At 37.1% G+C, this 27119-nt stretch overlaps 1 protein-coding gene across 1 annotated transcript in view; it reads right to left on the bottom strand.

Annotated features, from left to right (window-relative positions):
* Positions 1-27119, bottom strand: part of LOC120628824 — a 61367-nt gene that overhangs the window by 24561 nt on the left and 9687 nt on the right. The window contains exons 3-4 of the mRNA XM_039897448.1: positions 15794-16066; positions 7462-8438 (exon numbers count right to left, since the gene is read on the bottom strand). Of these exons, the coding sequence (XP_039753382.1) occupies positions 7462-8438; positions 15794-16058 (1242 nt within the window). The 5' untranslated portion in view covers positions 16059-16066. The remainder of the gene's footprint in view (positions 1-7461; positions 8439-15793; positions 16067-27119) is intronic.

The following is a 27119-nucleotide window of genomic DNA, read 5'->3' as shown; positions in this document are numbered from 1 at the left end:
TAAAACTCCAAACATGTAATTATGTAATATATTATATATTTCATGGTAAAATTGTTATTATGGCTACAAATCGCACTATCTATCGTATTCTTATATCATATTAATAATTAACAGTGACTCACGACTTGTACGCGTAGAATTTTTGTATTCTCGTTTCCCGTGGTATAAATGTTAATAGCAAAGTAGATATATACTCAAAATAATTGTATAAGATCAGTTAAAATACAGTTCAGTATATCTGGTAAATTTAGCTACTTATTGACTGTAAAATGTATAAGTGTCATCAAAATCGGTTGGTGCATTCATTCCGTACGTCTATCGTTCCGTCAATTAAGGCCCAGTCTTAGTACAAATGTGTACAGTCTTAGTAAAAAGGGGGTTTACAAAGCACTGTACCTTTCGAATGGTGAGATATTTGTACTTGGAAAGAAATATATGATAATTTAAAGACTTTAAATTAGTTCATCTCGCGGGCTGAAACACGATTTAAGTACTTTTGTAGCATAAAAAAATGCCAAACGTGCCTCTACTTCATATTTATAACTAAAACCTAATTTTTGGCGATTGAAAAATTAGGCCTAGAATTTTTTTTTTTTTTTTTTCTATCATTTCTGTATACAAATAACCTCAACAATGGTCTGTGCAAATTGATAGAGTGCGTGAGCATGGTCGAGCAGTTATTGCCAGGCAAATATATAGAATTTGCGTTCGTTTTCTTTCTTTAATTCTTTCTAAATATTCCTTACGTCAGAGCCTTATATGAGATCCTAGAATAGAAAAATAGTTTTTACTGAATCAATGCCATCTAGCGGCTGGGTTAAACACCTCAAAGCTATAGAACCTATATAGTCTTCAAACTTTAGCCGCCCTGTGTGTTGTTCAGGGCATGAAAAAAAATAATTTACAAACTTTTTTGGCACTGTTATAGTCGTAAAAATGTAATAGGCCCGTTTTGACATTTGTCATCGCGACGTAACTAGTTATGGAACCATAAGACTCTGTACTCGATACTCACGATAAATCAATTCAAGTTTGTATCAGTACTTGATTGATATTATTATTTATTATAAAGTGTTCATTCGTTCAAAGTATTCCTTTAACTTCACAACCAATACGCGTGACTGGCTGTTGATTATACGTCCACTTTTCAACATGTTGAAACAGAGTTAGTACTATATAACAACAAACACAAAAATCGAGTCAAATCACTATGTTTAAATTAATGTCCAAAATAGAAGAGCCATAGTTAACGTAATAGTAAACAATATATATCAAACTTAAACGAGCGCACAGTCAACTTTACAAGATGAGGAACGAAAAACTGCGCAAAGCGCGCGGGGACGCTTCAGTCATGTGCCGCTTGGTCAGATACATCAACTCAGACTCATTATTTAGAACCCATTTTGAGAACCAAGCTCATTCTTTGCAGTAAAGATAACTACACAATATTTAATTTCGATATTCAGTAAAAAAATGGTTACAGCTCTAGTATAAAAAAAAAAAAGACTGAGAACGTAACTGTCGGAACGTTTCGCAACAATTATAAATTGCATGCTACTATGAAGTAAGCGCAAAAAGAATACTCGCGATATATTCTTTCATATTATTTAACGTCCCAAAAAAATTTACGTATTTTTTAAAACACTGTATGTAATTGATTTTTATTTTTTTCTTTCTTTCAGTTTCGTTCCAAGTTACATTCTATGGTCTTGCACAAATGTCAAAACGGGCCTATTACATTTTTCCGACTATAGGTACTAATAGTTTTAGAAGTAAGCGCCATCTAGCGGTTACGTAGGTTACTACATAGCTAAATTATTCAAGCACATCAGCACGTAGCTCAAAGCCTGTAATGTATTGACGTGCTGACAGATGGCGTTAGTATTAAACATCTAATAACTACTTATGGAGAAAGTAGAAAGTGTCAATAAAATGTAAGTAAAAGCAATTAATTAATTAAATGCAATGTTTACGAGACCGAAGTTATTTACTTATCTGAGTATAAGATAATATTTCCGCTTACTAATTGACTTTATATTTAAAGCAACTTTATTAACTGTAACTTCCTTGAAACATGGATAGAATTAGTTACCTAATTTGCCTATCATATAATTATTCATCATCATAATATCAACCCATTACCGGCCCACTACAGGGCACGGGTCTCCTCCCACAAGAAGAAGGGGTTAAGGCCGTAGTCCACCACGCTGGCCCAATGTGGATTGGTTGTATTATATGTTTAATAATTATCATTAAACTTATAATAATATATTTATTATGGGAATTCATCAACCGTATATTATCTTCCCAAATTTGCCACCGTCTATATATCTATATAGCTGTTGCCCGCAGATATTGTTTTTTGATGTGGCATTAAATTTAGTTATTGATCTAAAAAAAAATAAAGTATTCAGTATCGCTAAGCCTCAAAAGAGGAAGAGGAGAGCTGCTGTTCGCTGATGAGTTCTGTCCTCTATCTCCAACCACAGTTTGGACAAAATTAAAAAAATATTATAACCTCTATAGTACAAAAATAATTATTTAAATCGGTTATAATTTGTCGAAGTTATGGTGTAAAATCGTCAAACACTCCTGCCCTCTCCCAAAGGAACCGAGCTTAATGTCGGGATAAAAAGTATCCTTTATTACTTCTAACACTTCCAAGAATATGTGTACAAAGTTTCATGAGGATCGGTTACGTAGCTCTTGCCTGAAAGCGTAACAAACAAACTTACATTAACATTTATCATATTAGTAGGGATAGGGATTATGTAGGCCGCTGTGAAAACTATTTACATTCTAGCTGTAGAAAAATATTGGCTACCAACGTAACTAGTTTTTTGTTGTGGCATTTCACAACAGGCGACAGGCGTAAATATTGCATCATTACTGTCAAACGTCACCTTTGCATGCAAAAAAAATAAAAGTCACGTTTGACACCAAAGATTGCAAGATTGACACCTGTCGCGAACTGTCCAATGAAAGAGTTGTATTCAATTTTTAAAATAAAACACGTAACTATATTTAAGCATTTATTAACTATCACAAATAAGAATTATTTACAAATAATAAAAAAAAACAATGTTGCAGTTACAGCTCTTCTATCTCACGAAGAACTCACGAAGGTTTAAAGGCTCAAATTACCATAATAATGTAGGTAGTCAAAGGATTTAAACAAACCCCCAGCAACCAACCAACCCAGCATTTCAGCACGAGTGGAAATAATATACGTGTAATAAAAAACGGGATAAACTTCTCATATTCCCTGTTACTTTGCTTTGGCAGGTGGACATGTAAATGCTATCCTTTCACATGGGATATAATCGGGGGATGAAGCGGTGATAGCGCAGTGGGTAGGAGCCCGACTTCATTCGGGGAGCCGAGTTCGAATCCAAGCACCTCTAACTTTTATAAGTTATGTGCGTTTTATTAAAAATATCACTTGCTTCGACGGTGAAGGAAAACATCGTGAGGAAACCTGCATGCCTGAGAGTTCTACATAATGTTCTCAAAGGTATGTGGAGTCCACCAATCCGCACTGGGCCAGCGTGGTGGACTACGGCCTTAACCCCTTCTCATTGTGGGAGGAGACCCTGTAGTGCAGTGGGCCGGTAATGGGTCGAAATGATGATGGGGCTATCATTTTTGTCCTTCAAATCTCCTCTCAGAATGAAAAAGGTTTAGGCCGGAGTCCAACACGCTGGTCCAAACGGACAGGAAGACTTCACAAGCTATTTATATCACTCATGAATGTTTTCTCACGATGTTTTCCATCGCCACTAAAGCAAGTGTTTAAATTACTTAAATTAGAAACGCACATAACTCCCAAAAGAAGGAGTTGCGTGGCGGGCACGACAATGCTCATCTACATAATAGTTAAAATAAATAAATATAAATATATTGCGACAATACAAACATCGCCATCTATCCCCAAAGCGTAGCTTGTGCTATGGGTACTAAGATGACTGATGAATATTTTTATGAATAACTAACTGTCCCGGCGAACTTCGTACCGCGGGTCATTTTTTTTTTAATGTCTCATTTTAATACTTATTATCCTATTCCGGTCTAAGAGGAATCCAAAAAAATCAAATTTTATAATATATATAATATATAAATTGGTCAAGCCGTTCTTGAGTTATGAATGGTGTGACTAACACGTAATAACATCTACATGTTATTACGTGACACATAACACAACTTCCTTTTATATAAATAGATACACATAAATACTTGTAATATAAAGATAAACAGTCAGACACTGAAAAACATTCATGTTCATAACCCAAAAATTTTCCAGTTCTGGGAATCGAACGCACAGCCTTGGACTCAGAAAGCAGGGTCACTACCCACTGCGACCACGGCCGTCGGACATGACGCACAGTTCACTTCTACTACAACCGAAAACCGTCCTCGTGAAATAGAAGAGCTACAACATGATTTGTTAAATACTAAGTTAATATCACTCGAACAAGGCAAAATCATTAAGTAGGTAAGTACACTGACTTGACCCTCATTCTCTATTGCATTTTAATTGCACTTAACCACAGTAATTTCTGACATTAGAATTGACAGTACGTGCTACTACTACTGATTCTGACTTCACCCATGTCGTTTTTTTTAAACTCAACTACGAGTTCAAGTTAGCCCTTGACTGCAATCTCATCATCATCAAACGCCTACAAGCGTCCACTGCTGAACGTAGGCCTTTCTAAGAGCGCGCCACCACACACGGTCCTCCGCCTTTCTCATCCAGCCGCTTCACCCAACTCTTCAAGGTCATCTGTCCAGCGGGCTGGAGATCGTCCCACACTGCGCTTACCGATTCGCGGTCTCCACTCTAGAACACGTCTGCCCCAGCGGCCATCGGTCCTACGACAGACAATGACCCGCCCACTGCCACTTCAACTTGCTTATCCTTTGAGCTATGTCGGTGACCTTGGTTCTTCTACGGATTTCGTCGTAGCGAATTCTATCCCGAAGAGTCTCACAACATAGCTCGCACCATAGCGCGTTGTGCGACTTTAAATTTGTGGATCAGGTCGACTGTCAGTGTCCATTGACTTGCATTGTCCATTGACTGCAGTCTAAACTGTTGGTAATGATAAAATCTAAGATGGTTTCTACGCGTCTTCGTACCGGTACGCTAATTAGCGGCACGTTTATGTCGGTACTACGGTAGAGTGGTAGCCACGACAGAAGCCATCCATCGGATCAGATAAGAGAAAATTCTGAAATTATAAATTCCCAAACTTCCTACTAAACTAAAATAAATTAGTCCAACGGTAAATAAATGTGTCTAGATATCCATGCAATAAAGAATCAGGTACAAGTTTTACAAAATCATCTATTCTGTACAAAATCACAATAAATAAAGGTAACGTAAACGATATAGATAAAATGTTTGTACCAAAATGCCTGAATCCAATGATTTTAAAAGTTAAAAGAGGTAGATGAGCTGCACGCGTTCTAGAAGTGACACGTTAAAACTTTGCTAATTAGCCAACTTGAATGTAGTCTTAATAGACACACAGTAGCAACGAGCCACGTGTGCAGAAAAACTATAGAAATACATAGTCTTATTATAGACAAATGAAACTAAACTTCCATAAAAAACAATGAAAGAAAGAATATATTTTTACTCTAATCAAAATCAGATTAGCAACGATACACACCTTCGCATTAATATGAAAAGAATGTAAATTTTGTACCATTTCCAATATTAAATATTGTTAGGTATTAAACAGTCGCGTGCACTGGGATTCTTACCAGGGTATGCGCGCAGCAGGAAAATTACATAAAAAAGAAAAATCCTTCTCCTATACTAGCTATATTTCAATTTAAGGTCATGCAGTGATTTTGTGCATGTATGGAGTGCAAGCCACTGGTATTAATACAACCTATCTACCTCATCCTAAATTATAGCATCATTGCCTTATACCCCACGGAGATATACGTGCTTATTTAGAGTATTGTCTTACGAGCACAATAGGTAAGGCCAAACTATTAGATAGTTTTCATAGAACTATTAACTTATGTTAACCTGAGGCTGTTTAAACACATTCAAAGTCGCTTAATAAACGTAAAAAGCATATAGATACGCATGTGACGTTCTAACAAGTACCTACAATGATACAGTTCAAGCTTTATAGAGCATGGAATAAATCGAACCTTGAATAAATGAGTACAAAGCTCGAGAAATTGACTGAAGAATTTATTAGCCTGCGGGGAATCCCCGTTTATGAAGTATCCAGTATAACGCGCCATATGACAAGATTCATAAAACCTATTCTGGATAATAAGAACATATGTTTTAAATCTTAAATTGCAACGCATTTTCGTTAACCTACAAATAGCTTTATGGCTTTAAAAGCTTTTAGCACCAAATTTTGACCACCAGGTACTTCGCGATAAACATTATAAAGTAAATTTTTTAACACTTTCTGTTGGCAAAAATAGGTAATCAATATAGGGATTATTTTAAAAAAGATTATACCTAATTTGTTAAATTATGTGTGGAATTCTCCGGATCATAATATTATAGTAAAATTTAGGGGGAGAGCTCGGGTGTATACTTATACTTGTACCTACTTATGTATAAAAAACCACGCGCCCCTCAGACACTACAATTATTTGGTAATTTTGACACTGCAAGTAAGTCTGATTAAATATTTTTCATAAAGTATTGATTACTAATCATTATGTACACTGTATCATAGATTTTCAATCTTATAATATCCAAAGAATCTTTTGTCGTATATTCATCAAGAATTAAAATATGCAATGACTCTTTAATTCACACGAAGGAGGCCGTACCCGTTCTCAACCCACGACTAACAACAAAATTACTGCAACTGAATTGACCTAAACTAAGGACAGTTGTAGGTATGATAACAGGGCACTGCCCACTAAACAAACACCTTTCCATTTTAGGTATAACTGACAGCCCTCTCTGCAGAGCATGCATGGAGACGGAGGAAATACCGATACACGTAATGCTCCAATGCAACGGAGTAGCAGAACAACGCGCAGCACACCTTGGCTCCTCAGCAACACTCCATGAAGCACTCGGCGACCTGGGCGGCCTGCTAAGCTTTTGGAGCGAGCTCGGCTGGCTGGAGTGATCCAGCGGGGAGCCGCATCAGTGGCCATACGTACAACGGACGGTCCCAGACCAACCAAGTGCGGAAAAGGCCCAGGAACAGAAGAAGAAGAAGAAGAACACTCTTTAATTATTAATCTTGTCAGCATATTCATCAAAAACAGTTGAACCACACACTCATATAAACCTTAAATGGCTACAATTCAACATTTGTACAATTCACATTCCAATCACACTAATAATGTAACAGCTGCAGTTATTAAAACAACAACTGCGAGTGATAATGGAGTATTGTAAACACCGGAGTTCGGATTAATTTTGGCCGCAATTTTTTTGGTAACATTCTTGAATTTATTAACAAACTTATCTAAAATATCTGATCTTGGTGTGACGTCGCAAGCTGTATGGCTAATAGCATTAAGAACCGGAGCAGAAAACACCCTGAAGTTGAAGTCATTGGGGTCCAACTTATCGTACATCCAAAGAGGCATTCTGTTAGACAGCACCCACAGGTTTTCGTCATAATCCACTTTAATGTCAGTTGGATAAATCATTTTGACGTCATCCATGTAAATTCTTCCTTGGTTCTTCATCACGTAGTCCTTGTTCGTGGTCCTCCAACACGCGACAGCATTAAGGTTAACGAGAGAATAGAAGAGAACTCCAGTTTTTGGGTCGACGAATGAAGCGCTTGATTGAGCGTTCGGCCCTCTACTACCTAGGAGTTTGAAGGCATTAAAATTTGCATCCGCCACCGACTGGTTCCTTAAATATTCTGTAGATACCGCGAACTCATTGTAACTGGCCATGGGATGGAAGTATAAAGTGGTGAAGTTATCAGCATTAGGCGCAGACAGTCCTATACCAAAAATAGCGTCTGTCCAACTGAAATTGTGTCCTTTGACGCTGAAGTCGCACGCCAAAGGGTCAGGATGAAAGAAGTGATGGGTAATCCTCCAGGACTCGTTTTTCTCCCAGGAATAGACAACGATACCCGGTTTCCCCAAATCAGCAGCATAAGCGTAAGTTTTCTCACAATCTGTATCCTCGACAGCAATATTTGCAAAACCGGAATCCTCTTTCACTTGGTCTTCGGGAAAGACGTATTTTCTGATGAGATTGTCTGTCTTTAAGTCGTAAATTATAAGGGAGGGCAGGAATTTGGTTGTGGTGTTTTCCAAATTGCCTATCTTGCCGTTGTCCAAGACCCAAAGACGGTCGCACCGGTCTGCTCTGATTCGGAAGGGTGAGACAATTTCTGGTTTTCCATCGGATCCTATCTGATGGGCAGCCCAGCTCGGGTATGGGATTAACTTTGGTGACTTTGTAGAATTGTCTGAAAATAAAAAAATAGAATTGAATTAGTTCTGAGAAATCCCTTATCTTAAAGATGTGCCACCGACTTTCCTTGCTTATTTATATTGGCAAGGAAAACTTATAGGTAATAACAGAAGGTAAAATAGAATTGTACATTCTTCTACTAGTCCCTTTAATTTAATACCTACCTGTATCGAGAGAGTTGTGAATAAATATGGAATCTGCCATTTGGTGGCGGTGGCCAACTTAGACGTATTATTATCAATCATAGCGAAATATACTCCCGACTAAATTACCTTTAAAACAAAAAAATAAAAATAAAATCGGTTCCAAAATCAACCGAAATCTAAACGCAGACGTCGCACGTCAAACTTATAACACCCTGTCATTTTTGTACGGGAGGTTAAAAAGGTAGGAAGGATGGAATCCCAAATAAATATCTAACCTTCGCAATTAAACACTATTTAAGCTACTAGTTAATAATAAAACCTGCTAATTTCGGAACACGTAACAAGATGTGTGTTACGAATCGACCGGTTCGACATTTTTTGCGATTGAAGTTAAAAAATTAGACGTAAGACTCGTATGTTAACCCACTTTCTTGTGCACCCTTAGCATAAGATTTTATACACGATATAGAGATCGATTTCGAGTATCGAATCCCAGTAACAGCAGAGTAAAGTGGAACATAGAAACCTTACTTAAAAACTCAATTTTGTCCACTCTTCTTTAGTGTGTGTGCTTGAAAATCCACTCTTCAATGAAAATCAAGCAATAACTGTTAAAACTTAAGAATTATTCATTATAAAGACAACATCTCGTGATGCTCCGGTTTCGGAGCAAAACATGCGTAGGTACATTGCCGAGGATCTGTTTGGTGTGGAGTATACGGATTGAAGAAATTAAAAATTACACCATACGGATTCTCCTGTTGTTCGCGGAGTAAGTATAGGAAATTAAGCTTAATTTTCATAATTCGAATGTCAATTTAATAAATTCTGATTCTGGTTTTAAAAATGTTCTGTCAAAAGACCGAGCTAAACAAATATTCTTAAATTTGTGCTTTAAAACAATCAGCATAAGATCCATTTTACACCGATGTACAAGTATTTTGAAAACGACTTCTTCGATTGTAAGCGAACAAATTTTGTACTAAGACTACATGATCTTTTACTAAAGGTACTTGCAAGTAGTTGTGATTCAATATTTGTCGTTAGAAATTAAATAATATCATGAGTATGGTAATGAGTCATACGGAAAGTGAATGCTGAATCAAGTAGGAAATAACTTTCATTATCTATTAGGTAAATGTGAAAAACACAACCATTCAAATGATCTGTGACTCTTTATAAAATTAATTTAAACTCACTAAAGTAATTGCAGTTTGTGACGTCTTGACAAGAATAGGATTAAACAATGTTAATATTATATTTGTATATATAGGTTTATGCATGTTTATTTGCAACACAGTACAGTTAAATGCACCACCTACCTCTCTTCTTGAGCTGTTTTTTTTAACGCCTTTGGTTGCCTGGAAGAGATCGCTATGTAGCGATAAGACCGCCAAATTGTATATTTTTTGTTAAATTTTTACTTTTAATTTGTTATGTTTATGTGGTGTACAATAAAAGTGTATTCATTCATTCATTCATTCAATGTCTAATTTAACGCCACTCTTTGCTCTTTAGTATTTACATTTAAACGGCTTAACATTAGCTTCTTTATTGTGATGAGCATTAATATCTCATCTACTATATATCATAAAGCGATTGCAACCCGTACAGTACCTATAACAGTATAGTTCCGATGGCCATCACTGGACTTCATCATCAGTTTCACATGGCCAAATGGTACTTTTCGAAAGAAAATTGTCAATTTAAATTTTAAAAAAGACTCTAGAAAGAAATATTTAAAGAGTTCCCTGGATTTTTTTCAGGATCCCTCCAGTAACCAAATTAAAAAGGGTCCACTCCTGAGGTATAAACAAAAAAATATATCAAAATCGGTTTATAATTGGCGGAGTTACAAATCGTGTAAAAAAAAATAAAAAAAACATACAGTGGAATTAAAAAAATTCTTTTTTTAAGTCTGTTAAAAGCATTACTCTTACGTGTAGTAGCCCTTGAAAAAGCTAATAAATAAATAAAAAATAAAGAATTACCTTCATGTTATAAATTTCATCAACAATTTCACATGTAAACCTCTCGTTAATTACACAAAGTATCAGTTATGAAATTAGAGGTTTACAATTGATGAAATTAATGTCATGAAGTTTAAAACTCCTTTTTCTTAGTAGTTTTAACTTTACATCACACATAGTATCAGGGATTTTGTATGTGGTTGGACGCTAGTTTGGCATCGTGAATGCAGTTTGAACTATTTGGTATTGCCTTCGCTTAAGTATAAGTAAACACTTTGCTAAGTTCTTATAAATTATGCTCATTAACAAACAACGCGTTACCGGCTCAGCTCCAGTACGAGTTTCCTCTCAGAATGAGAACGTTATGGCCGGTGTCCACCACACTGGCCCACAAAACCAACGAGGTAGTTATTTATCATCATCATCATCATATCAACCTTGGCCCACTGCTAGCCGACTGCTGGACCACTACAGGGCACTGGTCTCCTCCCACAATGAGTAGGGTTTACGCCGTAGTTCGCCACGCTGGCCTAGTGCGGATTGGTGGACTTCACACGCCTTTGAGAACATTGTGGAGAACTCTCAGGCATGCAGGTTTCCTCCTCTTCATTTAACATTGAAGCAATTGAAATTTTAAATACCTAAAACGCACATTACTAAAAAAAGGGATGCGTGCTGGGATTCGAACTGGGCCCCCCGAAAGCGAAGCCGATGTGGTAACTACTTAGCTATCATCGCTGCTTATCAAAGTACGCTGTGTATTATCATAATATCTAATACTAGCTTTGTTAGTCGCGTTCACATTGGTAGACTGAATAGTTTTCTTAAAGGCGTGTATCCTTTAAGAAAACTATTGAGAACTCAAAATTCATGAATTGTTTTTGCTCAACAATTAAATGTCTGAACACTAATGGATGATATTATTATTACACATACTCGTGATATTTAATCGCTTAAAACGTACACAACTCCGAAGAATGAGAGGTTTGAACCGGGGATTTAACTCGGTCCCGTCAAAAAGGAAGCTGCATTCGAACCAATTGACTATCATTTTGGTTTGTCTTTGCAATTATCTAAGGATAACTGCAAACAAATTCAATAAGTTAATTGAATCGTCATTTAATAAGTTAAATGACGATACAGCTTCCGCTTATTGTTCCTTAAGACAAAGGGCATTCCTTGTGAAGGATAGAAGATATTTCTGTTGCTATGATAAATACACTTTTTGCACTCAATATTAACCATTGTTAATAAACAGTTATCATTATTCAAATTAATATTGACTGATAGGAAGACCCCGTGCTACGGTCTCTTGAATTCGACGATTCGACATAATTTTATTAAAACATGTTGAAAATTGAACGCAACCCATCTATGGTGCTTTGTCTATGGCACAGACAGGAACTGTATTACTATAGACAATCTTCTTCCTTCCACTGTCAACTTGTCTTTATTGCAACCATGTTACTTTTGTGTTTTCTCCACCACGAGCGATTAAATTCTACAAAACATGCAACTTCTCGCATTTTCTCTAACATAAGAAGCGTAGGTATATCTTCCTATAATGTGTCATCCCAACAATAGGTTTGGGTAATTTTATATTTAAAAAAACCGCATTAACAAGTATTTTAGTTAAACTCGTTAATTAAAATATTACGTTGGGGAAAAAGTTTCTCGGCATTTTTTAAGAAACTTCAAAACATTTTTTATTATAGTTTACATATTTACATTTAACTAGGTACCATTTTCTTCGATAACTTTTTGCCATCTTGTAGGTAGGGAAAATAATAGCACAATCACCACTTTTGCCAAAAGTTTAGTAGACAATCGTTAGAGATGGCCACAGTCTGAAAAACTAAGATAGTCACTAAGAACAACCGGTATTTCAGCTGACAGTCAAATCGAACAAGGTCACCACGTGGGCTAGACTTTTGTATCCTACTACTTCTGACTGTTAAACGACTAAGACACCGGGGGTATCTTTGCATCGTTCGAGGCCATGTAGGACTGCGGTGCATCGATAATGCAGTCGTATTTATATAAAAATACCCACCAACTCAATGTCATGAACATTGGTTGTTAATCAAAGTTTAATTGTTTACCCACTTTATAAATTTACTGTCACACTATATATTATATTCGAAACAATTGACTTCCTATAGTTCTAAATTTTATATGCCCTTTTCTCTAAAAACATTAATTAAAACGTACAATATGCAACTCCTATTTAAACCACTAAGCAATCGTTCAAAATAGCTTGAATAGTTCTAGGAAACTATCCAGATCTTCTATGAGATCATATTTAAAAATTCATTGACGGCCGATTAGCGCAGTTTGCAGCGACCCTGCTTTCCGAGTCCAAGGCCGGGTTCGATTCCCATTTCTGGAAAATGTTTGTGTGATGAACATGATTGTTTTTCAGTGTCTGGGTGTTAATATGTATATTTTAAGTATTTATGTATATTAGTACCCATTACACAAGCTACGCTTACTTTGGGGCTAGATGGCGATGTATGTATTGTCATAGTATATTTATTTATTTAGTTTTTTATATTATATTAAAGCCTTTAAATTATTAAATAATAAAAAAACAAATGACTTGTGGGGCATTTCCGTTGAAGTTCTCAGATCACTAATTGATATCGTTGCACCCGATTTAGCATTAATATTTAATAACTGTATTTTAATGTGATTGTGGTGTGTTTCCTGACTTAATGAAACATAGTAAAATAGTTCCTTTGTTTAAATCGGGTAGTACTTCTGACCCCACTAACTTCAGACCAATATCAGTACTGCCCACTTTCAGTAAAATTTTTGAAAAACTTATTTTAAATCAGTTACTTTCCTATTTCCATATGTATGATTTACTCCACGTTAAACAATTTGGTTTCACACGGGGTCGCTCAACTATCGACGCTGGTGTTGAGCTAATACATAATATATTTGAAGCTTGGGAGGAGTCACATGATGCACTTGGTGTGTTCTGTGATTTGTCTAAGGCGTTTGATTGTGTTGTACATGAAACGTTAGTCAGAAAACTACACCACTATGGAATTAAGGGTGTAGCTCTCGACTTGATTAGTTACTACTTGCGTGATAGGGTCCAAATGGTAGACGTTAATGGAAAGCGGTCTAATGGGTCATTGTGAAAATTGGTGTTCCACAGGGTTCTATATTAGGACCTTTTCTATTCCTTATTTAGATTAATGACCTGCCTTACCTTGTTAAGGACAATCACGGGATAGTATTGTTTGTTGATGATACATCACTTATGTTCAAAATTAAGAGACGTGAATTAGCTTTAGACGATGTAAACAACTATCTCGCTAAAGTAGTACAATGGTTTGAAGCTAATAATTTAGTTTTAAATGAAAATAAAACTAAGTGCATAAAATTCACATTACCAAATGTTAAACATGTAAAAACCACTATACTACTTAATAATGAGGAATTGAATCCGGTGGATACAACAGTATTTCTAGGAATAACGTTAGATTCTAAACTTCAATGGGGCCCTCATGTAAATAATTTATCGAACAGGCTTAGTTCTGCTGCCTATGCAGTAAAGAAGATACGCCACCTGACAGACATAGAAACTGCTAGGCTAGTCTATTTTAGTTACTTTCACAGCATTATGTCATATGGAATTTTACTATGGGGTAATGCTGCTGAAATTGGCACTATTTTCGTGCTGCAGAAGAAGGCTGTTCGTGCGATCTATAAAATGGGTCCGAGAGAGTCATTGAAAGATAAATTTAAAGATGTTAACTAATGACACTCTATAGCCAATACATATTTGAAAATTTAATGTATGTTCACAAAAATATATCAAAATTTAAAAGAAAATGTGACTGCAATAATTTGAACGTTAGAAGCAAAAATAAACTTGCAGTGCTAACTAGACTACACAAAATAAGCAATTCATTTAAAGGAAATACAATTTTACAATAAACTACCGGTTGATATCTTTGGGATGTCACTAAAGAAGTTCAAAGTTTGTATTAAGTGAAAGCTTATAGAAAAGTCCTATTATAGTATAAAGGATTACGTAAACGATAAAAAAGCTTAGGTGTAAACAATTGCTCTAACCAGGTTGCTTCTTAAATATTTTCTAATGACAATGTGAGTTGGTGATAACAAAAAGAACACCCGGCTAAGTTTGTTGTGGGCTTCTTCTTAGACCAGGGCGCGATTGGAACCCTCGTAGCTTTAGTTTTAAGTTTACGATTGAAGTTATCGCCATCACTACTCACTGCTATGTACACATTTTGTATATAACGCATCAAAAGTGCCATCTATGTGTCTATTTGAATAAAGAAATATTTGACTATTGTGTAACCTAAAAAGAAAGAAGACACTATTGCATGCTAGTAATGATTGAAGATGCAGCCTTATCGGTATATATTATAAGGGAATCGCGAAACTTTCGTGTATCGAGTCGATCTTGCGTGGTCAAGAACCGGTCCGATAGCCGTAGTACAAGATTTGCTATCGATGAGTCGCTTTCGAGCATGGAAATACTTTAACATCGGAGTAAAATTGATCTTATATAGGTTGCATTAAAGCTCAAATTTGCCTGCAAGTCTGAAGCTCGAGCTTTTGAGAGAACGTTTGTAACACAAAAATCAGAAGTACAAGTATTTCGACTCTAAAATGAGTGCCATAAGGTCGATTTTACTTAGACGTTACAGAGTTTGATACTCGAAAACGACTCCTCGATTGCGAGCGAGCAAATCTTGTACTAAGGCTACGTAGCCTTAGGCCAGATGCCTTCGTAATGATCGCACGCCCAAAAAGGGTATTTCGGATAAATCGATAGCGGGTCACCTCCGAACGTCTCCTTTTTGCGCAGCATCCACTTTACATGATGACATAACGAACATCAAATATAGCGTCGTGTAAATTATGAAATATAGGCTCGCAGAAACAGTTAACAGTCTAACCAATCTTTAAGACTGATATCTATACTAATAATATAAATGCGAGGGTGTCTGTTTGTTACTTTGACAACTTCCCAGGCTAATTTCTGAATTTTCTCTGGTCTGGTCAGGTGGGAGGCTTTAGCGGTGGCTAGTTACCACCCTATCGACAAATACGTGCCGCTAAGCGAGACTTGGCTAGTTTTTTACAAAATGTTTTTGGTGGGATTCAAATTGAAAAATTAAACGCTTCATAAGTGCCTGTGATAGGCCAACATGATTAAAGAAATTTTGAATAAGTATAACCTAACTCACCTTTCAAGTTAACATAAGTCAAGCTAGCCGGCACGCCGCTTCTCCACCTGGGCACGGTAATGAACAGCCGGTCCCCATATATCTCCAGACCCATGGGCATGTTGTTCTGAGGTATGAACCCGCCATTGTCGATCGCCTGCTGCCGAGCCTCAGGCGAGAGGAACTGGAAGTCCAGCTGCTTCCACTCGTAAATTATGTCCAGCTGTTCCATACACGTGGTTATGTAGACCAGCTGAAGGAAAATGAGGGTTTTCGTGCCCCCCATTTTTGGACCTGAAATAAGAGAAATGGTTAAGTTTAACGACAGTGAGGTGGTTATAACAAAAAAAAAAAAACAACCCGCTAAGTTTGTTGTGGGCTTCCTTTTAGACCAGAGCGCGTTTGGAACCCTCGTAGCTTTAGTTTTAAGTTGACGAATTTAGTTATCGCCATCAACTCACTTCTATGTGCTATTTTACAAGTAATGTACGCATTAAAAGCGTTATGTATTTGCGTAAGCGTTTTCTATTTCAATAAAGAATTTAACTTTTTGCTTTGATAGGATATTTTTTGCGCAACGATATTTTTTAATTTTATTTCACCATCATCAACCCATTACCAGGCCACTACCGGTCACGGGTCTCCTCCCACAATGAGAAGGAGTTAAGGCCGTAGTCCACCACACTGGCCCAGTGCGGATTGGTGGACACAACACACCTTTGAGAATATGTAGAACTCTCAGGCATGCAGGTTTCCTCATGATGTTTTCCTTCACCGTTGAAGCTAATGATATTTTTATTACTTAAAACGTATATAACTTAGAGTTGCGTGCTGGGATTCGAACTCGGCCCCCACAAGTGAAATCAAGCTCCTACCCACTGGGCTATCACAGCTTATAAATATAAATAATATAAATAAATAAATAGTTTATTTTTTTTTTTTTTCCAAATTTTTACAGTTTTAACAAGATTGCAAGTTTGGAACCTTCTTTTAGATGTAGTAGTACTACACCTGTATCAGAAGACTCCGCTCTTCCATAACAATATCCGTTGTATGCGTAAAAGAAGTAAGTTGCGTTTTAAAATATTAAAATATTATATATTTAAGCAAATTAACGTTGTGCGTGTGTGCGCGTGTGTATGTGATATGTGGGTGAGTGTGTGTGTGTGTGAGTGAGTGTGTCTGCGTGTTTGTGTGTGTGTGTGTGTGTGTAATGAGTGAGAGTGTGAATGTGTATAATACGAATAATAGATGTGCTTCAAGTGATTATATAATCCGCTTTAAAAGGTTTTCCACATCTTCGTAACTAAGAGATGAGAGGTACTCAACAAGAATTTTTCTGCAGGCATGTACGTTTAAGGGATTTATATTGAGTTTCTTATTAATCAAATTATACAAATAATGAGATTGCCGTTGGAATTGATTACGGGCAAATTTAGTCCTGGCAGGATGTGTTTTGGCTACAATGTCTTTACGACGTTTACGAAGACTGTCAATTGAGTGTGGCAGGGTTTTGTACGTTTTTAGAACTGTGCGCAAAATGTACAGGCTTCTTACTGAAAGCAGCCCAGATAAGCTGTACAGCTGTGTTGTGGGAAACATATAATTTTTAAAAAGCATTACTTTGAGGAGAGAACGTTGAGCTCTCTCTAGATCTAAAAACCTTGTTTTAGCAGCCCCACCCCACGCAGGAATACAGTAGCTGATAACAGATTGCGCTAGTGTAAGATAAGCTTCCTTTTGATCAATAAATAAATAATAATATGAACAAATTCCACCAACCACTCCACTTTAGTAGTCACATTCTATTTAGCGTCACGTTTACCATAAAATGGGGAAAGGGAAAAGTTTGTGACCTAGCAACATTCCGCGGGTGGGCTATTTTTTGGAAACATCAGCGCATGCACACAATAATGGCTGAATGAGGGTTCTGTATGTTCCTAAATCTGTGATTAAAACAAAAAGACGTTAAACCTTTACACGTATAATAATAGCAACAATGGAATGATTTTGCATAGAACATGTTTTATAACATTATAATAAGCTTCCGCCATCGCCAGTGAGATACAAAAACTGGTTTCGGATATATACATTTTTATATACCATAGCTATTTTTAGGTTTAACATGATATAACTTTTACTTGAACGGTCCTTGACCACCACTTTTGTGACAATTTCCTATTATTTTTGTATCTATTTTTTATTCCACTACAGGTTAGCTTTTGACTGCAATTTCACCTGGTGGTAAGCGACGCACTATTTTACAAAGAATCGTCAGTTTCCGAGTTTGCGCGTTTGAGCGATTCCCGGGTCAACCAGTATCTGTAAGGTTATGATTTTATTTTCAGGGAATGCGTATTTTTAGTAGTGGACGTGCGCAGGTTGAAATGATCATGAAAAATTATGAGTTTTTCTGTAAAGAAAATTCTCTGTACCAGATTACTCATAAATAAATATAATAAATAAATATGCTACAATACACATATCGCCATCTAGCCCCAAAGTAAGCATAGCTTGTGTTATGGGTACTAAGATGACTGATTAATAATTTTATGAATATAATACATGTGTAATACTTATACAGATAAACACCCGGACACTGAAAAACATTTATGTTCATCACACAAACAATTTAACATTTGTGGGAAACCCACGGCCTTGGACGCAGAAAGTAGGGTCCACTGCGCCAACCGGCTGTCAACGACTGTCATAGCGAAGGTTATACGAATAATTGATGCACCAAGCAGATTGCACACCTGATGGTAAGTGCCATGAGCCATCGTCTATAAATCCAGCAGCACTTTGCAGTAATACAAAGAACACGAACTTGCAAAGTGCCGCAATGTCACTATCATCCTGTGACGTAGGTGTAAAGTCTCATACACCAGCAACCTTTCCCTTTAGATCGTAGCACAGCAATGCTGTATAGAAGCGGGCGTTACTTTGCGGAAATCCATAATATATTATGAAAATTAAGCTTAATTTGCTATGCTAAAATAATTGTTGTCTTTAACAATTATTCATTGCAAAGTCAACATCTCCTGAGGATGCTCCGATTTCGGAGCGTAACGTGCGTAGTGGCGTGCACTCATACATGCACAAAAGCACTGCATACCCTATTTTTTTTGTATAACTAATAAAGGCGAAGGATTTTTCACTTTTATGCCATCTTCCTTTTTTATGCATACCCTGGTCAAAAACCCTGTGCACGCCACTGCGTAGAGGGTACATTGCCGAGGATCTGTTTGTTGTGGAGTATACGGATTGAAGTCATTATAAATTACACCATACAGATTCTCCTGCTGTTCGCGGAGTATAGCAAATTAGGCTTTATTTTCATAACACAGCATCGCTGCTTGGGGGTAGAAATTAGAGCGGGGGTAGTAGGTACGTCCCCTGACGAGCTCTGTCACTCTGTCTAATACCAGTATACTCGCTACACTGCTCCAATAACGTTTTTTTTGTTACTATTTTACTATAGCCGGCCGATTGGCGCAGTTTGCAGCGACCCTGCTTTCTGAGCCGAAGGCCGTGGGTTCGATTCCCACAACTGGAAAATGTTTGTGTGATGAGCATGAATGTTTTTCAGTGTCTGGGTGTTTATATATATATATATATTCTAAGTATTTATGTATATTATTAATAAAAATAGTCATCTTAGTACCCATAACACAAGCTATGCTTACTTTGGGGCTGGGCTTTAAAAAAAAAAAAAAAGATTAAATAAGAAGAACCGGCGGTAATAGCCTAGTATGTAGCTCGACTTAACTGCCGGGGGGCAGAGTTCGAATCCCAGCACGCACATTTAACTTTACTAAGTTATGTGCGTTTTATGTAATTAAAATATCACTTGCTTCAACGGTGCAGGAAAACATCGTGAGGAAACCTGCATGCCAGTTCTCGATAATGTTCCCAAAGGTGTGTGGAGTCCACCAATCCGCACTGGGCCAGCGTGGTGGACTACGGCCTTAACCACTTGATCAGGGAGACCCATGCCATGCAGTGGGTTGATATGACGATATATTATATAGCACACAAAAATTCTTTGAACCCATTAATTAACGTTTAAATCATTCACAACAGTACGTATGACATAATACACATAACGTTTCTTTAGCATTGCGATTTGCGATTCATCACGCTCACGGCATTACAATTGTTTTGTTATTACGTTCACACTAAAATCACGTTTCTCTAAATAGTGATAAAGCTTAAATTCGTATAAAATCATTAGTAACATGGATTTGTTTCGCCTATATAGGTACGATACGCTTGTAATAGCGTTTAAACTTGAAAATGAAATCAAATGTATTTCAGAGTGAAATAACATTTCATATTTTTATTATCATTTTAAACGATGGATGGATGAATACTGCTTGACGCCATCGCCTATAAACAGAGCGGCACTTCGCAGCACGTGTAAAGAACACGTCCACCAATTTGCGGCCACCAATAATAAATATATATACTACGACAATACACACATCACCACTTAGCCCCAAAGTAAGGGTAGCTTGTGTTATGGGTACTAAGATGACTGATGAATATTTTTATGAATTATATATACATAAATACTTAGAAAATACATATAAACACCCAGACACTGAAAAACACTTATGCTCATCACACAAACATTTTCCAGTTGTGGGAATCGAACCCACGGCCTTGGACTCAGAAAGCAGGGTCGCTGCCCACTGCGCCAGTCGGCCGTCCGAGTGCCGTTAATGGACAGATGCTGATGACACGGCTTCTGTATATTCTTAATTCTGTAAGCACCATCTAGTATGGTAACGAGGAAACCGCCACATAATGCGTGATGGATCGCAACAATAGGGGCATGTTACGAGTCTTATATCATCCCATAGTAGTGTATTATGAGCGTAGATGTTACGTTAGAGGCCAGCACATCGGTTGTCTTATCGCAAACAAACTCGTTTACTGGACTTGTGAGTCGCTTCACGTGGAAATGGGATGATCGTTGGGACGTTGAAAAGAGCGTTTCTTTATAATATACTAGCGGCCCCCACGACAGGGAATGGATGCAAACTTTTGTTTGTATGAGTCAATTTGTTTCATACAAACTTTCGTTGTACGACCTCCAGTTTGTCGTAGCGAGATTTTGAATAGCCTAAAGGTTTCCTCGAGAATTGAATGCGACTATTAGTTGCTGATATCAGCGGGTTCAAGCAAACAGACATAAAAACAAACTCTGTTGCCTTATTATTATTAGATATAAATACGTAAGGCACTTACACATTATATATATATATATATATATATATATATAAGAAAGTTGTGTGTGCTACACCATTTATAACTCAAGTACGGCTATAAAGTAAAAGTATTAAAGTATTAATAAATTATAAGTATTAAAATATAACATTCATCAAAAAAAAAAATGATCCGCGTTACGAAGTTCGCCGGGACAGCTACTTTTGTATATAAGCAACGCATCAAAAGCGCCATCTATGTGCCTATTTGAATAAAGAAATATTTGACTTTGACTTTGACTAACCTCTATACGCTTATTTTTTATTTCATTAGGACTTTTACTGGTTTTTAAATAAATGAATTGTAGAAAGTCGTTGCACTATTGTATCGATTCTTTATACTGTAGTGGTGTTTGATTAAAGGTTACCTACACAAATTGTTGACCATTACAAAATACTACTACCTTATTATATTACACCGCTACCTACATGTTAGTTATGTGAAAAACTAAATAGAAAGGAACGCCGACCTTGCTTGCGGCCACCGGAACTTCTTTCAATCAACCTCGACTTGAACGATACATAATAAAGTTAATGTTATTTATATACTTCGTTATAAAATACCGAACATTATTATATATACTGTAAGTTCACACAGTATTATAAGCTTAAGGTATCGCTTTTCACGCAGATATTCATACAAATGTGATCATATACCTATACGAATAATCAGGTTTGGACGCCCTTCCATAGTCAGGAATCATCCTGTATACTGATAGATCACACAGTATTATAAGCTTAAGGTATCGCTTTTCACGCAGATATCCATACAAATGTGACGACAATTGGGACGCCCTTCCATCATCAGGAATTATCCTGTATTGATACCTATAGAACACATAGTTTAATAAGCTTAAAGTTACGCTTCTCACGCAGATATTCATACAAATGTGACCTGGCTAGTTACCATCCTACCGACAATGACGTGCCGCTAAGCGATTTAGTGGTCGGATTTCGCGTAGGAACCGGTTAGGGGTATGTCTACCATACTCCCTAACAAGTTAGCCCGCTAGCTATATCCCCTGACAGGGGATATAATTAACGTTTCCACCTGCTAAAGCGAGCGAACAGGGAATAAGAGAAGTTTACCCCCATTCACAGTGGCGTGCATAGGTTTTTTTTCCCAGGGTATGCATAAATCAGGTACATGGCATAAAATTGAATAATTCCCCTCCAATACGAGTGATATAAAATAATTTAGGAATGCAGTACTTTTGTGCATTATAAAACATATATATTGTTTGGATATTAATTCCACTTGCGTTAATGCTCTGAGAGTTGATAAAGCTGTGGGAGAAGATACATTTTTATTCCTTCCTAGCCGTGTAGGTGAGAATGCAGTGAAGGGCTAACATGTAGTGGAATAAAAAAAAAATTAAACATGCTAAATATAGTTTCACTTTCGCTTATAATAATATGTATGAGCGCAGTGGCGTGCACAGGGTTTTTGACCAGGGTATGCATAAAGCTACACAAAATGGCACAAAATGGAAAAAAATCCCCTTCAAAACGAGTTATATAAAATAATTTTTTGTATGCAGTGCTTTTCTGCATGTATGAAGTGCACGCCACTGTATGAGCGTAAATTACGAGCCGTTGTAGTGAGAAGTACCTAATAAGGTATTATCAAGCACATTTCACACCTCAAGTTGTTTTGTCCAACGAGACATACTAATTTTGGTCAGACAGACTTAAAAGCCGAAACATGTCCAGCCGAAGACGGAAGTCTGGCATCCTTATTTGTTGCATTATGTGGGGTCTTGAAACAAAATAATTGACGTAAATTTACGTTTTTTATAACTTCCAGGGTGTGGCCTAAAAACGACAGCGCAAAACAGTAGACTGCTTTGGTTAGTCGAAGTTGGTTCGCGTACAGGACTCTAGGACAAAACACTTTGCGTAGGTACCTGTTTTAATCATTTTACTAATATTATAAACGCGAACGTATGTTTATAAATAAATAAATATACTACGATAATACACACATCGCCATCTAGTCCCAAAGTAATCGTAGTAAGATCTTGTGTTATGGGTACTAAGATCACTGATAAATATTTTTTATTCATAATATACATAAATACCTACGAGAATAATATAATATAGATAAACAGGCACCAGACACCCAGACACCGAAAAACATTCATGTTCATCACACAAATATTGTCGTTGTGGGAATCGAACCCACGGCCTTGGACTCCGGAAGCAGGGTCGCTGCTCACTGCGCCAATCGGCCGTTGTTTATTTTTCAATCCTTCATGCCCTCACCAACCAACCAATATGATTTTTGGCTTAACATAGGCTTATTTTTATCCCAGGAAAACACGCTTGTTACGGGATTTGTGAAAACCGTCATCATATCCACTCATTTCCGGCTATCTACAGCGCACGGCACTTGCAATCACTGCTGTCAAACGTCACTTTTGTTTATTTATTGTATGGAAAAGTGACGTTTGACAACAGTGATTGCAAGATTTACGCTTGTCGCATTGCTGTCGCGAGATAGGTAATCACCCTGCCGTGCTCCTCCTACAATGAGAAGGGTTTAGGCCGTAGTCCACCACGCTGGCCCAGTACGGATTGGTGTACTCCACACGCCTTTAAACATTATGGAGATCTCTTAAGCATGCAATTTACCGTACAAGCCATCGAATTGTGTAATGCGCTTCCTATGAACATACGGCAGTCAAAGTCACTGGCGATATTTAAAAAAGCCGCTAAGTTTTATTATTTGTCCAACTGAAGGCGATGTTTAATAGTATTTATTTACTTTTATCTAAGTATTTATTATATGCTTTATAGTTTATTATTAGTTTTTTTTAATGTTTATTATGTATTAGATGTATTTGTGTATATTCGTTTATGTAATAGTATTTAGTTATTCGTATGTATTTATTTTATATTTTGTACCGTCTGCAGTTAGTTCTCCTCTTTTTTTTCCTAATTCTAAGGTTGCCTGGCAGAGATCGCTTCTAAGCGATAAGGCCGCCTTTTGTATTCTACTTCTATTTTTATGTTTCTTTTTTCTTGTATAATTCTTAATGTGGTGTATAAATAAAGAGTTAAACTAATAATGCAGGTTTCATTAGGATGTTTGCTTTCACCGTTAACGCAAGTAACATAACTTAGAGTAAGACGTGCGTTTTGGGATTTGAACTCTGCACCCCGTAAGTGTAGCCGAAGTCCTAAACAAGAGGCTTTCACTACCTAAAAAAAAAGCGCAAACCAGCCAGCGTTGGATAGCCCAAGTTGGTTTGCATGCCTACTAGACTCTAGGACACAAAGATGTATATGATACTAGCCGTTGCCCGCGACTTCGTCTGCGTTTGATTTTGATTTTTGATGTGGCATTAAATTTAGTTGTAGATCTAAAAAAAAATTAAAGCATTCAGTATCCCTAAGCCTTAAATGAGGAGTTTGCTGCTGTTCGCTGAGGAGTTCTGTCCTCTATCTCCAACCACAGTTTGGGCTACATTAAACACATATTATAACCTCTATAGTACAATTATTTAAATCGGTTATAATTTGTCGGAGTTATGGTGTAAAATCGTCAAACAATTTCATCCCCTCTCCCAAAGGAAGCGAGCTTAGTGTCGGGATGAAACGTATTCTATATTACTTCTTACACTTCCAAGAATATGTGTACAAAGTTTCATGAGGATCGGTTAAGTAGTTTTTGCGTGAAAACGTAACAAACAAGTTACATTGACATTTATAATATTAGTAGGGATATAGCGGTGATAGCGCATTGGGAAGGAGCTTGACTTCACTTCTGGGGACCGAGTTGGAATTCCAGCTCGCACTTCTAACTTTTCTAAGTTATGTGCGTTTTTAGGAATTAAAATATCACTTGCTTCAACGGTTAAGGAAAACATCGTGAGGAAACCTGAATGCCTGAGAGTTCTACATATTGTTCTCAAAGGTGTGTGGAGTCCATCACTTCCCGCGGATGTAGCACGAGGTTACTTGGCAGCAGCATCCTTTGTGCAACTACTGCGATCTACTGAGGTCGCCAACCCGTCTGCCCAGCGTGGTGACTGCATAGCACCCGTTGGTCTTTAATGCAGCGGTGAACTGTTATAGGCTATTGATTGATTGATTGAAAATTTGGGGATAGAACCCGTGACTTCCACTCATAAAACCATAGCATTAACCACTGCGCCAGGTTTTCGTTTACTGAAGTCGAGGGGAACCACTAGTGAAACATAAAACTCGTACTTATTGTGTACTCATTTGTTGTATTATGTTGATAATAACATCGTTTTATTGCGGCGATAAAACAAAATGGCGTCAAGAACTGGGTCACATTACTTGAACAACACTTACTTGTTACTTGCAAGTAATATGCATTGTTATTTGTTACTGTTTAATAGGCGGCTGAACTGACGTGAATTTCCGTTGGAGCTTGCCCGACTAGTTTCGAACGCATTCGGGACTCTAAGTCATGAACTCGTTAACGTAACACAACAAGACATAAAATGAACTATACTTCGCGTCCTTTAAATTCTAAAATAATATACATTATTTGGTGGTATTCTAGACTTTATCTCCCGACGCTTAGAATCGTAACTTGACCGTATTTGCAGATTTCTAGAAGTCGTCGGTTTGAGTATAAATAAAAAAAATAAGTATAGTTTAAGTTTTTCTAGACTATTGCTATCAGCTTGACTAGCCTGGGCAGGAGACAATTATATTCCCAGGGAAAGGATAAAAATTGATCTTCTCCCACAGCTATAACAACTCTCGGAGCACTGGCGCACAGGTGGAATTAATATCCAAATAATGTATGTGTAATAATAAAAGCTTCGACCAACATCTTAAGAAGCTTTCGCTTGGTTGTTGGATCAAGGGTCGGATACAGAAGGCTGTAGTCCTTGAAACGGCGCGTATTGTGAGGAGGTTCCTCACTCTGGAGCCCTGACCGCCCGTTGCTTGGGCATTCTAAAGCCCCGCATGCGGAGGGTGTTTATTTTTCTTATAAATTTTTAATAGTGTTTTTTTCATTTTTGTAAGCATTGTTAAGGATATAAATTTACCTTCTCCCACAGCTTTATCAACTTTCAGAGCACTGGCGAGTGGAAATAATATCCAAATAACATATGTGTTTCAATAAACGGGGGTAAACTTCTCCTTTCCAGTTTCAAGTGATTTAGCAGTTGGACACAATAATTATATCCCTTGTCAGGGGATAAAATCCGGGGATATAATTTTTCTCTCCTGCCTGTGCAAGGTCCTAGCCCTGCTGGACTGTTGACAGGGGAAGGAGTTCCACTAAGTTGCCAATGTAAGTCTTATCAGTTGTCACATAGGTGGCGAAAATAATCATTACATGCAACCATGAGCAAAAGTATTCAATGAGATATATTGGCCTCAACTCTCAAGAGTGAGTGTTCCGATTTTAGTGGGTCAGGGCGTACCGGAATCAGCCGTTCATAGCTGCGCCCTCGACACCGCTCCAGTACGCAGGTGACGTGATAAATGTACGCGCCGATATAGTCATTAACCTTCTCAATATAAGGATAATTGTGCCGTGAACAGTTTTGTTGCTAGTGCCCTGCATAAATTACACCACTACCATAAGTGTTTACAGGTAAATTGATTAGCTTGCATGACATTAATGCAATTAATACTGTGCACATAAGAACTATAGTAGCCTGAGGGGTTAGCAGAAGGAAATGTAAGTGCGTTAGAATTTTAATTCGTTCGTACACGTAGTACGCAATGCGTACGCATGTGAATTAAACTATTTCGTAAGAGAATTCCGACGTTATTTTGTTTGCAGTAAATAACTTACTAATAAAATGGGTATTAAAATGATATAATTGATTGCATTCTTTTTTAATTTTATGTCAAATATTTTTCTATTGCCTTGCCTCAGTTAAGGTTTCATATTATAAAAGAAAAAAATATATAGAAAATGGAAGGATACATTTTTTTTTATAACCGCTTACCATAAATGGTTCTTATTATTATGTATTTTGAAACCGGATGGGCGTGATTGACGCAGCGTGGTGGGTAGATGCTCTACATATCAGCTTTTTTTTAACACCCGACGTAAAAGTGATGGGGTGCTACAAGTT

This window comes from Pararge aegeria, chromosome 13 (genome assembly GCF_905163445.1).
Source record: "Pararge aegeria chromosome 13, ilParAegt1.1, whole genome shotgun sequence".
Lineage (NCBI taxonomy): Eukaryota > Metazoa > Arthropoda > Insecta > Lepidoptera > Nymphalidae > Pararge > Pararge aegeria.
This window is presented reverse-complemented; position numbering and strand designations above follow the sequence as displayed.